Raw genomic sequence first — 13,936 nt, 5'->3', positions numbered from 1 at the left:
GTTGTGCGTTTGCTTGCGAACATAAAATGGTGCCTTGATAAGGAAGGCATCGTTCTTTCTCCCTATCTGTGACTTAGCAGAACGCAAAAATTGATATGTCTTATTTATTTCTATAGAGCAATCTAGAATTACAGAGGAACATTCTGTTATTAATTTATTTTTGCCTTTCTGTTTTATATACTGCAATCTTCTAGTAGGGTAGGGTGGTCCACACATGTCTAGAGAAATGAAGGGAAATAACTTTTCAGCCTTCTTTCTGAATAAGATTCATGGCAACTCTTCATTTTTACGTGGAATTTTTAAGGAATTTTTCATTCCTTTTCTAAGCCCCACAAATAAACAGTTCAATGAAGAATTAAGAATGGAGCCAAAACCTTAGCAGTGATGAGGAAACGACAACAATGTTAATCCTGTTAGTGGCAATGACTTAAAAAAAGAAAAAAAAAAAGGTCAGAATTCTTTCAATAGAAGCCTGTTTAAACTTCATTGTGAACAACTGGAATCTGTCAATGATCGCCTCTTTTTTTTAGTTCCAAACTTTAAAACAATAAAATAATTTTCACAAATAAAATAATTTGTTCGAGATTTGTGGGTGCTCCGTCTCCTTCGGGTTCCCCAGCCCGGGCCAACATTAACTTGGCATGTAAGTCCTTGAGGTGCCCTCAGGTCTCCATCTGCCTGGACTATTGATTTTTCTCTGCTTCCCCTCTGTTAAACCTCAGATGTAAGGCTACCGCGAATACACAAATCAGGGGGCTTCAAAGACTCAGAGAGCTGTAGTCATGAATTGGGCCATTATGTAATCAGGCAAACGTAATTGTAGCGTCAGAGGCCAAACATTCTACCCTCATCAGATGGGGCCGAGAGTGCACGCGAGGCTCACTGGACTTTTCTGTAGCACTGTGTGATCACTGTAAGCAAAGCGTTTTATTGTTGGGACGTTGTTGGTAGATATCCGCAGCAATCCCTAAGGACAAGAGAGCATTCAGAAAACAGTAATGAACGTTGCCCATTTGCAAAGAGGGGTAACTTGGGTCCTCGGATAGGCAAAACTGATGGCATGATGCTTTCTCTCCATAACCATGTTCTCTTTCCCTTCAGGATGTTGAGAAGTAATCGCATAACCTGTGTTGGCAATGACAGTTTCATAGGACTGAGTTCTGTGCGTTTGCTTTCTTTATATGATAATCAAATTACTACCATCGCGCCAGGGGCATTTGATACTCTCCATTCTTTATCTACTCTGTAAGTATGAAGGATAGTGTTCATTTATGTATGACTGGCCCAGTGTATTATATTTCTTCCTTTTATTAATAGTATTTTAATGCATTATTAGGCATTTCAAGAGAAATGTGATCAAGTGTTTACAGATCAACAAAATTTATTCATGTTAAACTTATTTTTTTCTAAAAATGCCACCTACTATCTTATATTAAAATTTAACAAAAATTTAACTATTTTTCCGTCAGCTCTTTCTTAGAATAATGTGATGTGACTTAATTTATACGTTCTCATTTTATTATAACTTGATTGCGCTGCACATCACCGAAATGTTGTAGATTCTCCCCGGCGTTCTCACATTGGAGTCTTTTCAGCCTAAGTATCATAAACACAGAGCCAATAGGGTTATTGCCAACAAACTGTGCTCAAAAGGATCATTCACAGTGACAGGAGCTACTTTAGGATGACCAGACTTACAATAAAAACTGTTCACGAGAGGGCATTTACTACGAGATTAGGGAAATATTGAAGAAATAGGTTGAGCCTGTCTGAGAGGACATTTTATGTAGACGGTTAGAAAATAAAGAATATTTGTAGGTCTATAGATACTCAGAAGGTGAGTTTTTTTTAAACCCTCCAAACAATGTATTTCAGTTCTCTTCTATGTCAGTATCTAAAAAGCAATGTTTGAAATGATAAATCTTATAACAGATTTGATTTCCTAGTAATGATGGCATCTAAACATACTAATCGAACTCAGAGGGTAGTCAGAAAGAAAAAAAAAAACAGGTCCAACATAGCTCAAGTCACTGAAGAAATAATTTGAGGGAAGCATCCATCCATCAGTAAAGCACTTAATCCTCTTTCCACATAAAATATGACACTTTACATCGAGTGACTAATTTGTGCATATTAAAGATGGCATGTTTATAAATAATAAGGTTGTCAATAGGTTTGTGCTGAAGTGGTGAGATGCCAAAAGTATTGAGATTTGTAGAAGTAAATTCATTTTTATAACTGGCATTTAATCAACGCAGCTGTCAGTTTAGATGGGAAACCTATTCTCTGGAGCAAATAAGAGATGGAAATCTTGAAATGACAAATTAATGAAATAGCTGTTGTCAGGTTAAACTCAATAATATAAGGTAATCAGCCTTCATCTTTATATTAAATTACTGCATTATCAGTGGAGGGAAGTTTGACAGCAAGTCAGATCGCTGATGAGTTTAAATTATCTCTAAATGAGATCTCTATCAGGATCCACGGCATAAACCCCCAAATTGTTGCATTTGCTTTATTTTCTGCATGAAATTATTTGAAGAATTCTTATATAAAAGTGTTATTTTTTTAAGTTCCAAACACACGTATTTTAGCCAAAAAAAAAAAAATGCATCCCATATGTTGTGTGTGATTGAGTATGAATGGGGGGAACGGTTGGGCTGGGGGCCGCGGGGAATACAAAGAATAAGAAGGAATCGTTCCAGCAGAAATCCTGTGGGGAAAATGGTAGCATGGGGTTTTGAGAAGTAAGGAACCCTAAACTCAACCCTGCGTTGTTTGCACGCGGCTCTTAGAAACCTGTTGGCCAATCCCTTTAACTGCAACTGCTACCTGGCTTGGCTGGGTGAATGGCTCAGGAAGAAAAGAATTGTAACCGGAAATCCTCGCTGTCAGAAACCATACTTCCTCAAAGAAATCCCCATCCAAGATGTCGCCATTCAAGACTTCACGTGTGATGATGGTAAGAAAGCCTTGCTAAATCCTCGGCACCAGGCGTTCACGTGACCAGTCCGCTGCTGCGGGGCCCAACTAGAACAGCAGGTCCTACTTCCGGGCAACAAACAGTTTTGTGCATTTTTTGCTTTTGTTTTGTTTTGTTTGTTTTTAGAAACAGGGCACCTACTTCCTCAGACTTGCTTTCCCATCCGCGGCCGCTTGATCTGTGTTTCTGAATGTTTTATTTAAATTTTCCAGTTTCCAGCTCGTGGTTGGTACTGTTTATGTAGCTTCATTTTCACTTTATTATTCTAAGCATCTCTTTTAGGAACTGCCATGTTCAAGGGAGAAAAGCAATTGACTTAAAAAATAGAAATTCTAGGAAACCTAACAAAAATAACAGTTTTCACATTTTAATGCTCTGTATGTATCACCATATTTGATTCTCGTAATAGCCTTGTAAAGTAGGTTCTGTTATTACTGCCGGGGAACGGAGAGCCCCTTCGAGCCTCATAATTTAAAATGAGGGGCCTGTACATTTTCTGCTAAACACTTTAAATTAATCTATCCCTTTATGTCTCTTCATGTCTGTGTCCTTATAATTTCTCCATAATTCAGTGTAGATTTACATATTCTCATTAAAAGTGTAATTTGTATAAATAACTGAACAAAGAAAATTACTGTGATGATTGGATGGATGATAGAAACTGTGAGTTATTTTCTGGAGTTCGGCCCCGGGCAATCTGAAAGCGGGGCTGTCTCCAGTGGATGGCATGAGTTTGTCAACAGTCCATGTGCTGTATGCACAGACGTGATCTCCTGGCTCAAGATGCTTATGTTTGTGAAGCTAAAAGCATCACATCCCTTCTAGCATTTTCAAAGCCACACATCTGGGTTTTCCTGTATTTCTTTTGGCAACTTAGGCAATGATGACAGTAGCTGTTCTCCACTCTCTCGCTGCCCCGCGGAATGCACATGCTTGGACACAGTCGTTCGCTGCAGCAACAAGGCCTTGAAGGTCTTGCCCAAAGGTATTCCCAGAGACGTCACTGAATTGTAAGTAGAGCTTGCCTTTCTGTTTCCTTAACAATTAATATTTCAACAAGGGAAATGGAAACCAAACAAACATCTTCAGAGTCCTATTTCCAAATTCTATTCTGTAAGCCACTAAATAGTATCCCTAAACAGATCATCTAAAGGCCAGTTTAGATACACTTGGGAAATGCTGGTTGTGTGTGTTTCTCTCTTATTCGCTGTAAGATTTCTCAAATGTCTGTGTTATGCTGAGGTGCACTCTGAAGCCCCAAGGGAGGGTGGTAAAATATAAGATAGCTCCCATACATGTTTGTCCCTATAGCCCTTTTCTCATGGACCATCTTGCAAGACTCATGTTCCATCAAATACACCTTGAGAAATGCTGCATATTTAGTTTATCTACAGTGTCTGGGATATTCCATATGGCTAATTATTCTTTACCACTGTATCTCCTGGGAGAATAGCTTCCCACATGGGATACATAAATATCTAGGATTTAGAAGAAGCTGGCATAATCTTTATCCTTAAAAAAGAGATACTGCCCTTTGGACTTGAATTAGAATCCTTTAGATCATGAAGGGTGTGGGGCCAATTATCCCTAACATTTTCATATCTGATATTTGACCCCAGAGTACATGGTCAGTATATACTCATCTAGATACCAAGCACCATACACACTTTCTCAGCTGCCTCATATTATGTCTGTGGAATGGAATAAATCCGAGGACAAGTTGCTTGAGTAACATAAGCATGCGTGCTGCTTTCCATTATGTAATCTGCATACTAATATCCCGGAAACAAATGCTTGGTATGAGTGCAGTTGAGTCATTTGCCTCTGTTTATTTTTTTCTGTGTGGGACTATGTATCCAAAATGATGTAAGTTCCAGTGTAATTTGTGCAGATGTGTCCCTGTAATTCATGCCCATGTGTGCAAGCATTCTAAATGAGCAGCTCTGATAAACTTTTGGCAACATGGAACATAGGTAATGAGTTTCAAGAAGACGTCACTTCAGTTATCAGAGAACTTATTTGCAAATCACGCGCAGTTCTTTGAATCCTAATTTGGTCCTGAACTGAACACTTAGGGGGAAAAGAGGTGTGATCTTAGCACACGTACACACAAGGTTCCTCTTAGAATTGAACTGCTGTGAAGTGTTCAGTTTCTCTCGGCGCTATCAGTCACAGTTGCTAATTAACTATAAGCACTGCTTTGTGTATGCATAATTAAATACTTAATTCTTATTTTAATAAGTATTTATTTCAGGAGATTGCTCTTCATCCAGCTAGATGTCTTTAGAGTATTCTGTATGCAAAGCTTTGATTCTGGGAACACCCCAGCCAAGAACACAACACTCAGCGCACCCAGGTCATCTTTAATGTGGAATCCCTTCTTTTCAACTGGCCCATAGCTCAGTGCTTCTCCCTGATGCCTATCAAATAATTTTAAACGTTCTTTATTTTTTTTTAAAGATTTATTTATTTATTAGACAGAGAGAGACAGCCAGCGAGAGAGGGAACACAAGCAGGGGGAGTGGGAGAGGAAGAAGCAGGCTCCCAGCGGAGGAGCCTGATGTGGGGCTCGATGCCGGAACGCCGGGATCACGCCCTGAGCCGGAGGCAGACGCTTAACGACTGCACCACCCAGGAGCCCCTTAAACGTTCTTTAATTTCCTTATTAAACTACATCTGAGAACCTGCTTGGTTCATATCGTGTCTATGCCATCCATATGTTTCTTCCGTCAGACAGTTGAATCTTCAATCTGTTTCTTCACAAAGTATTAAAAAGTAATATTTTTCTGAAGAAATATGTTACAGAGATGAGGAAAATATTAACTCATCTCTTGTGAATTCTAGTTTTATCTCCCCAAGAGCTTATTCTTAGAATCCTACCAAGTCAGCAGGATCCTTCTCTACAATCACGTATATGCGTGTATTAGAAAAATTTCATTGCATTTTATATTAAATTATTAAAGAATTTGGCAAAAACGAGGACATATTAGTGGACAATTTTAAACAAATGGTATCTATTATTTTTAATCAGTTCCATATAATTTCCCTCTTAGATGGTTGTACATGTAAACATCCATAGCACACATTCTGAATCCTTTTAGCTTTCTGCTATGACATTTTCCAGAATAAAGGGAGAATACTGAAGTCTATGGGATTATGCTTCCCTCTAGTGGTACCAAGAAATACTTGGGTGGAGGAAAGAAAGGAGTCGAAGAAGAAATAGGAAGGCAGGAAATTTGAGCAGGCATAAGTAAGAAATCATAACACGTGCCCGATTCTTAGTCCTGTATTTATTACATATTTTGATAACGTGTGCCTTTTATATAACTTTTTATTTTGAACTATTTGAAATAATTATTATCTGAGGCAATTTCTCAGCTACTTCTGTATCTAGCAAAAATACTAATAACCTCAACCTTAGATCTCAAGATGGGCCATGAGACGGGGGGAGGAGGGGCCCTCTGCCCACTGGGCCGGGATTCTTTGTGGGCACATCTGTAAGCAGGGAGCCCACGTTGCCGAAAGACATTGTACCCTTTGTCGTCTTTATTCTAGGAAAATACAGCCTTGTTTGAGATGGAGTTTATTTTTCTTTGTATGACATTTTGAACAAAACCTAAAGCATTCATTCATTTTTATGTCTGGCCAATTAGCCCAATGTCTGTCTATTTTCAGATTATCCTGCTGACTTTAATCCAGAAAGGAAACTTCACATATATGTGGTTATTTGATTACTTTTACATGTAGATGTTATATTTGTGTCTTTGATAAAGGTTATGATTTTCTATAAAACCTTCTAAAATTATTATCACAAAGCAGATAGATATACAGGTTATTTTTAACTGAAATCTCATTTGAATTCCTAAATATCTCCTTGAAGGCATTGATTGTTATTTACTAGGTGGAGTGGTCTTGCCCTCAGCCCCAAGGTTCTGTCGATAGTGAATGCATTTCATGGTATCGTCCCCACATAAATACAAGCAGACTGGAGGCTGACTAAAAATATGGTTGATTGAATGAACCTTCTTGACGCACAAATGGTTGGACACACGACTCGCCTCATTACATAAACCACAAAGAACTGGACTCTCCAGTCTCTCCTTGGTTTTATAATTTACACTAAGCGATTCCACAAAATAGTTCTTCTGGATTGGACAACTGTGCTTTTTTTCCTTTACTTCTTTTAAATAACAGTCCCAGCTAGAAGGAACATGATGTCTTAAAGCCAGAATTGCAAAGTGCTTCCTTGCCTCAGTTAGGAGTGAAATTGTGTCAACTGTTTTGTGCCACACCATTGTTCCTTTAAAAAAAATAATATTGTGTCCTTGTTTTTAGGTATCTGGATGGGAACCAATTTACATTGGTGCCTAAGGAGCTCTATAACTACAAACATTTAACACTTATGTAAGTAACGTATTGTATTTTTTTCATCTTGACTTATTCTAGTTCACCAAAGTGGGGGTAGCAAGGGGAAGAAGATTTAGTGAACCTTTCAGATAATATAAATCATTTACAGTTAGATGCTTCCCTCCTTCCTCACTGCGGTTCTAGGTCAGTAGCTACATTTTCATTGAATATCAGTCAGGCAGTCGCGCATCTTAGGGGAAGGACCTCCTCGATTCAAAGTACAAATCTGATTAAGTATCAGAGAACTGTAGAAATGCGGAAAATTCGGATACTTCTACTGATAATGAACATGGGCTATTTTATGACAAGCCAAGAAAAGGAAGCTAGAAAGTAATGGCTTTATTCTTCTTGACTTGAAGCAAAAGGTTGTGGATGGTAATAACTTCACTGAAAATACATTTTATTAGGTTTGATTTTCTTATATAATATGCTCTAAGTTAAGTACTTCCAGTATTCAAACTTGATTTTATAAAACTCATTTTTAATTACACAGTATTTAAGTACACTTGACAAAGATGCTGACATTCTGAGCGTAAATTTCAGACATTGACTTTTTTTCACTTTGCTTTGATGCCCTCGTAAAATAACATCTTTTTCATCAGTGTAAATGATTTTTTAAGTAGTAATACAAGATTGTATTTAAATATACCAACATTAAAATCTAGTTATATGTACAATATTTTTAAAGAGAAAATCTTACTGTATAAAATGTCACACTTAGCGTGGCCTTGCTGGTAATTGATAAAGCTTCTCACAAGCAAACAAAAATACGCAATGGAAGTAAATGTAAAGAGAAATACTTTATCTTTAGTTTAAGCCCTATCTGATTTTAGAGTAAATATGGCTGGCTGAGGAGGCCAATTTCTAGTATTCTAGAATAAGGAGGTTTATCCCTAATTAGTGAATTCTAGAAATGTAAGTCGCCGAAAATGTTACATTTCTCAATGTAAACTTGGCCCTAGAAGGTTGTGGTTGGTTAAAACACTGTTAATCATTTTCAGTTTCTCTTAAACGTATAAGAAAATCACTGTGTAGAAAGTACACAGGACTGTATAAATGACAAATGAATAAACCGAAAAAGGGAGAATGTCCCCTAAGATGTCTTGTTCTGCCTCTCCTTACTTACTTAGTAGCAGCAGGAACTGATTACATACATTCTGTTCTGTTAAATAAACCATTAAATTGCTGCAATTTCCAGAGGGTCACTTCAGCAGGATTGGGTCATTTGTGGGACAGGATGCGATTATTTAAGACCAGTTTGGAAATGAAAAATGAGCATTTGTAGATCCAGAAATGGCTTTACCAATGACTCATTATGCTCCTCTCAGCAAGTAACTGCTGCTAATATAGATACACTTCTTTATTTCTAAATTTAGGGGTAGTGCTCGAGCAGCTGAGAAGATGGATCTTGAAGTCCTGTAGCATTCCTATCATTTCGCAAGTTGTATAGGCTCATTTTACCGATATTTTGGTCATTTTAATAAAGGAATGGATAATCTCCGGCTCGTCTGCATCTTCCATTGATTTATATATTTTGCTTTAGGAAAAAAGTAGTGAATATACACACATACAATGATCATAAACTATGACCTGTAATTTTTCATTTATTCATAAATCTTCCTTTTATTTATGTGTTTAGCATTTTGCAGTAGAGACAAATCAGTGAGTATATACATATCACTGTATGACTACGTGTATGTCTATATTCACTGATTTTTTCCTATTGCAAAACTGCCAATGATACATCATATATGTCATATATAGTATGCCATTATATATATTTTATTGTATTACATTATATTGCAATATAATTATAGTTACAGTATGCATTACATGTGTCATATTATAAATGGTCACAGATATATATAATAAAAAGAAGAGCAAGTTCACTGGGTATAAATCACAACCCATAGGACCAGTTACACTTGGCTATCAACAGCCATGTCTCATTGGTTAAAAAAACCCACATCTCTCTTACTTACTTACAAATTAAACAGATATTTATCGAGGACCTACCTGCTGTGTGCCAGTGACTTCGCCAAGGGCTAAGTTCCTCACTATGGCGTTGCAAATGTAATCAAAAGAGTGCTTTCAGCTACCAAAGTTGACGGTGTCTACCAATGAGCATATAGATCAGGGAAGCTGAAGGATATGCAACCAATAGAACGTTCACGAACAAAGGTTTAATTCTCACCCATACAATGTGTCCGTTGTGAGGGGCCTCCCTATGTCTTTGCTCTGGGACCAGACATGGGAGCGGGCTGTGGAACATCACATTCTGGCAGAGGAGCGAGCAGAGAGAGAGAGACGGGAAGAGTGAGCTTGCTTGAACCTGTTACGAAGTGAAAACTGCAGTTTTCAAGCGGTGGCACCCTTCCTTCGCTGGCCAAAGCAAAACATCGTCCCTTCTCATTTCAACAGGCAGGGGCGTGAATAATTATGAATGTGTCAATCTATCCCCCAGGGTTATCCAGTGTTTTGGTGTTTCAGGTGAAAGCTGAGCTCTAAGAATGCCGCAGTGACTGAGCATGCAGAGCCTTCTCTAAGAATCACTAATACTTCACTTTGTGACAGTTCACTCCATTTGTTTCTTTTTCCTCTTGTAGAGACTTAAGTAACAACCGAATAAGCACCCTTTCTAATCAGAGTTTCAGCAACATGACCCAGCTCCTCACCTTGTGAGTATGAAAATGTGGGCCTGAGTACTTATTAATTCACTGGACAAAAGACATTTTCTAGGCACTTGGCCATTCCCTGTTAACAAGACAGAGAGAGCCTGCCCTCAAGAAATATAAATATTGTTGGGAGAAACAGACAAAAACAACTCAATAAACAAACAACTACAGATACTATTTTTTAAAAAAAGTGTTGGGTTCCAGAAAAGAAACAAAGAATAATTTACGTTTGTGGCGGGGTTGGGAGAGATTCTATAGAAGTCTGTCACCTGAGGGAGGGAATAGTTGAGCCGTCGGCTGGGGCAGAAAGCATTCTAGACTGTATTTAGAAAGAAATATGTTGTATTACTGAAAACACAAACAATCACAAAATACTGTACATCAATATCCCCAGTTTATAAAATGCTAAAACAACCTTTTTTCTTCACTGCTTTATTTTTAAAATGACATTTGGCCATTTGGGGATATCTGAGTAAAACAAATCTGCTATGTATGCTTTCAGAATTCTTAGTTACAACCGTTTGAGATGTATTCCTCCTCGAACCTTCGATGGATTGAAGTCTCTCAGATTACTGTAAGCATCTTTTGCTCAACAAAATATCTTTTATCTCAGGGATCTGAGTTTTGGGTTGTTTTTGTTTTTGTTTTACTGATTTAACTGCAATTTTGACTCTTGGGCATTTTTAGACATACACATTGGGATTTACTACAAATTCGGAAATAGGAAAATTACATCTTTTCCTGTATCAGTACTCAACAGCCTTTATTTGGGCAACACGACGCTGTTGTTGTAGTCATTTATTTGGTAATAGATAATAATAACGTATGTTTTATAAAAATCCAGCTAATTTTGAACAAAATACAGGAAATTTTATTTTCTTTAAAATTTACATAATCGATGACTACATTTTTACTGTTAAAATGTATTTTAAATATATGAAATGAAACATGATCTCCAATCACAATCCCCTCCCCCAGAATTAACAGTTAGACAGTTTTATGTTGTCTTCTGGTCCTTTTTTATATGCATTTGTTTTTAGATGCTGATACGTATATGCTCATGGCCATATACCTTCTAAAAAGCATAAATAGGATTTGTTCTTGTTCTGTCATCTGCTAATTTTTACTTAACAATATGCCTTACACTATTTCCATTCCATCATATAAAAATATTCCTCAGCTGTTTAACTCGTACAAGAATATTCCATAGGATGAAGGGACCGTAGCTTGTTTGATCATCCCCATCTTTAACTATCATGTGGTGGTTTTGGGGGTTATTTGGGTTTTTTTTATCATTGTTGTTTTTTAGGGGGGGGAGGGCAGAGGGAGAGATCAAATCCTAAGCAGGCTCTATGCCCAGCACAGAGCCTGACAGGCGCTCGATCTCACAATCCTGAGATCAAGACCTGAGCTGAAATCAAGAGGGAGACACTTAACCAACTGAGCCACCCGGGCACCCCAACTGTCATGGGGTTTGAGTCCAGATTTGCATTATTCATACAGTGCTGGAACGAACATCCTACACATTCGTCTTACTGTCAGGTGTGTTGTGAGGGTACCAAAAGTAACTGTCAGGTTGTCCCCCCAAAACCAGAATTTGTCAATTTACAAACTTATTTTCCACCAACTTTGTTGGTGGAAAATCTTGAATGGTATTAATTCTTTCATTTTTGTTCTATGACAGATTGAGTACCTATTTTAATGGAGTACTTATTTCAAAGCACTCTGGCAAATATGGAATAATATTAATAGTTCTATGACAGATTGAACATTATTTTCCATTCCTGTTTTAATTTGAAATTCCAATAACTAGAGTATTTGTGCATATTTTATTTTTTTAAATTAATCATTTGTGTTTCCATGGGCCTGATCATATCGTTTCTGATTTTCTATTGGGTACCTTGTCTTTTCTTTATTAACATACATGTCTTTATGCATCTACTACTTGACTAACTTTGTAGGTCTTTTGACAAAGAATTAATCCTTGTGTCTTATATATGTTGTAAATATTTTCCATTCTGTTCCTTACATGTTATCTTTCATATTATGGATATATTTCGTGTTGTCACTCTTGCCCTTTATGGTTTCTGAGTTTTATATGCTGCTTTGAAAGCCTTTCCCAGGCCCCCTGGGTGGCTCAGTTGGTTAAGCATCTGCCTTTGGCTCAGGTCATGATCCCAGGGTCCTGGGATCGAGTTCTGCATTGGCTACCTGTTCAGCAGGGAGCCTGCTTCTCCCTCTGCCCCTTCCCCCTGCTCCTGATCTCTCTCACTCACTCTCTCTCTCTCCCTCAAATAAATAAATAAAATCTTTAAAAAAAAGCCTGTCCCATCCTATATTTATAAAAAGGAGCTCCTCTTTATTTTCATTTCATACATTTTTGATTTGTTTTTACATTTAGCTCTTCAATCTAGAATTGACTTTATGTAGATGATGTGAAGAACTAACTTCTTGTTTTCCCAAATAGATACGCAGTTATGCCAAGACTATGTATTAAATAGATCATATTTTCTGTACTGATTTAAAATGCTTATTGTAAACTAAAGTCTCACACACGTGTGAGAATTTTTCTGAACTCTGACATATAAGAAATTTAATACTGGTCTTGTTTTTTTGCTTTTAGTTCATTACATGGAAATGATATTTCTGTTGTGCCTGAAGGTGCTTTCAGTGATCTTTCTGCATTATCACACCTGTAAGTACCTAGTTCATGAATGTGGGTTTAGGGTCAAACTCACAAACCACCCTCTGCTACCTCTTCTATTGTCACAACACGAGATGTGGTTGGTTCCATCTTTAAAGAAAATGAGAAGATTTTCGATCTAGATACAGGGCCTTCTGCAAGAGCCTTAATTTATCCTTTTGGCCCTTACTCTCCATTAACTAATGGAGTTGAATTCTCTGTACGTAGCTAAAAGTATTTTCTTACAAACATGGCTTTCCAACTTCCTAGCTATGCCTTTTCTCTTAACACTCTCTGATTCTAGAATACTAGCTCCCTTTCAATTCAGTTGAATTCTCTCTATGTAGCTAAAAGTATTTTCTTACAAACATGGCTTTCCAACTTCCTAGCTATGCCTTTTCTCTTAACACTCTCTGATTCTAGAATACTAGCTCCCTTTCAATTCAGTCTGCCCAAACCTTGTATTTTTCTAAGTATCATATCCTTTATGAAGCCTATCTTGATTTGCTCAAACTGGATTCATTTATTTAGCAAATAGTATTCAGGACTGGCTATGGTGCCATAGAAAAATAAATTAGAGATGGTTCGAGACTTTATAATATGATAGCAGGAAACTGCCAAATCCTCATACGGGGTGAAATTGTGTTTTTTTTCTTTCCTTTGTGCTCTCATAGCAGCTTGTTTGTAACTCCTTATTTTTGGAAAGTACAATAAAACAACATAAAATATGTCATAAACTCTTTTGGGTCAAATTCCATTATTCCATTATTTATAAGGGTAGTGTTGAGACCATGGCAAACCTGGATGATCCAGGAACAGATTTAGGATCTAAAACTTTTCTTAGCTCAGGGGCTGGTGTGGTGCCATCTGGTGGCAAGTATGCTTCAGATTAAATAAAAGTGCTGTGAGTTGCCTGCCAGTTCCCCAGAAATTGCCTGCCATGTTCTATCTTGGCTTTGTCCTCCCCTCCAAATCCCACCAGATCCCAAGAAGTTGCCTTTAGGAAATTGAGAAAGGGGGATGGGCAGAGGATAGGAGCCAATAGTCAATCACGCTATATCTGAACGTGCTTTATGGGGCTCTGTGAATCACTGTAGGTTTTGTGTACATCTGTCTATCAGCTTCTTTGGTGTCTACTGTCAATATCTCTCTCAATAAACTCCAGGTCCCAGGAGGCAAAACGTCCAC

General features: G+C 37.6%; 1 protein-coding gene across 4 annotated transcripts in view; it reads left to right on the top strand.

Annotated features, from left to right (window-relative positions):
• SLIT2 (slit guidance ligand 2) overlaps window positions 1–13,936 on the top strand; it is a 343,502-nt gene that overhangs the window by 271,341 nt on the left and 58,225 nt on the right. For all 4 annotated transcript variants that reach the window (XM_087864252.1, XM_045771455.2, XM_087864254.1 and 1 more), the window contains 7 exons: window positions 1,102–1,245; window positions 2,796–2,962; window positions 3,861–3,993; window positions 7,319–7,387; window positions 9,997–10,068; window positions 10,568–10,639; window positions 12,689–12,760. In XM_087864252.1, the coding sequence (XP_087720378.1) occupies window positions 1,102–1,245; window positions 2,796–2,962; window positions 3,861–3,993; window positions 7,319–7,387; window positions 9,997–10,068; window positions 10,568–10,639; window positions 12,689–12,760 (729 nt within the window). The remainder of the gene's footprint in view (window positions 1–1,101; window positions 1,246–2,795; window positions 2,963–3,860; window positions 3,994–7,318; window positions 7,388–9,996; window positions 10,069–10,567; window positions 10,640–12,688; window positions 12,761–13,936) is intronic.

The sequence above is a fragment of the Ursus americanus genome, chromosome 8, assembly GCF_024610735.1.
Source record: "Ursus americanus isolate L20-20 chromosome 8, mUrsAme1.1.p, whole genome shotgun sequence".
Taxonomy (NCBI): Eukaryota; Metazoa; Chordata; class Mammalia; order Carnivora; family Ursidae; genus Ursus; species Ursus americanus.
Note: the sequence above shows the minus strand (reverse complement) of the source record. Positions and strands in the feature narration are given on the sequence as shown.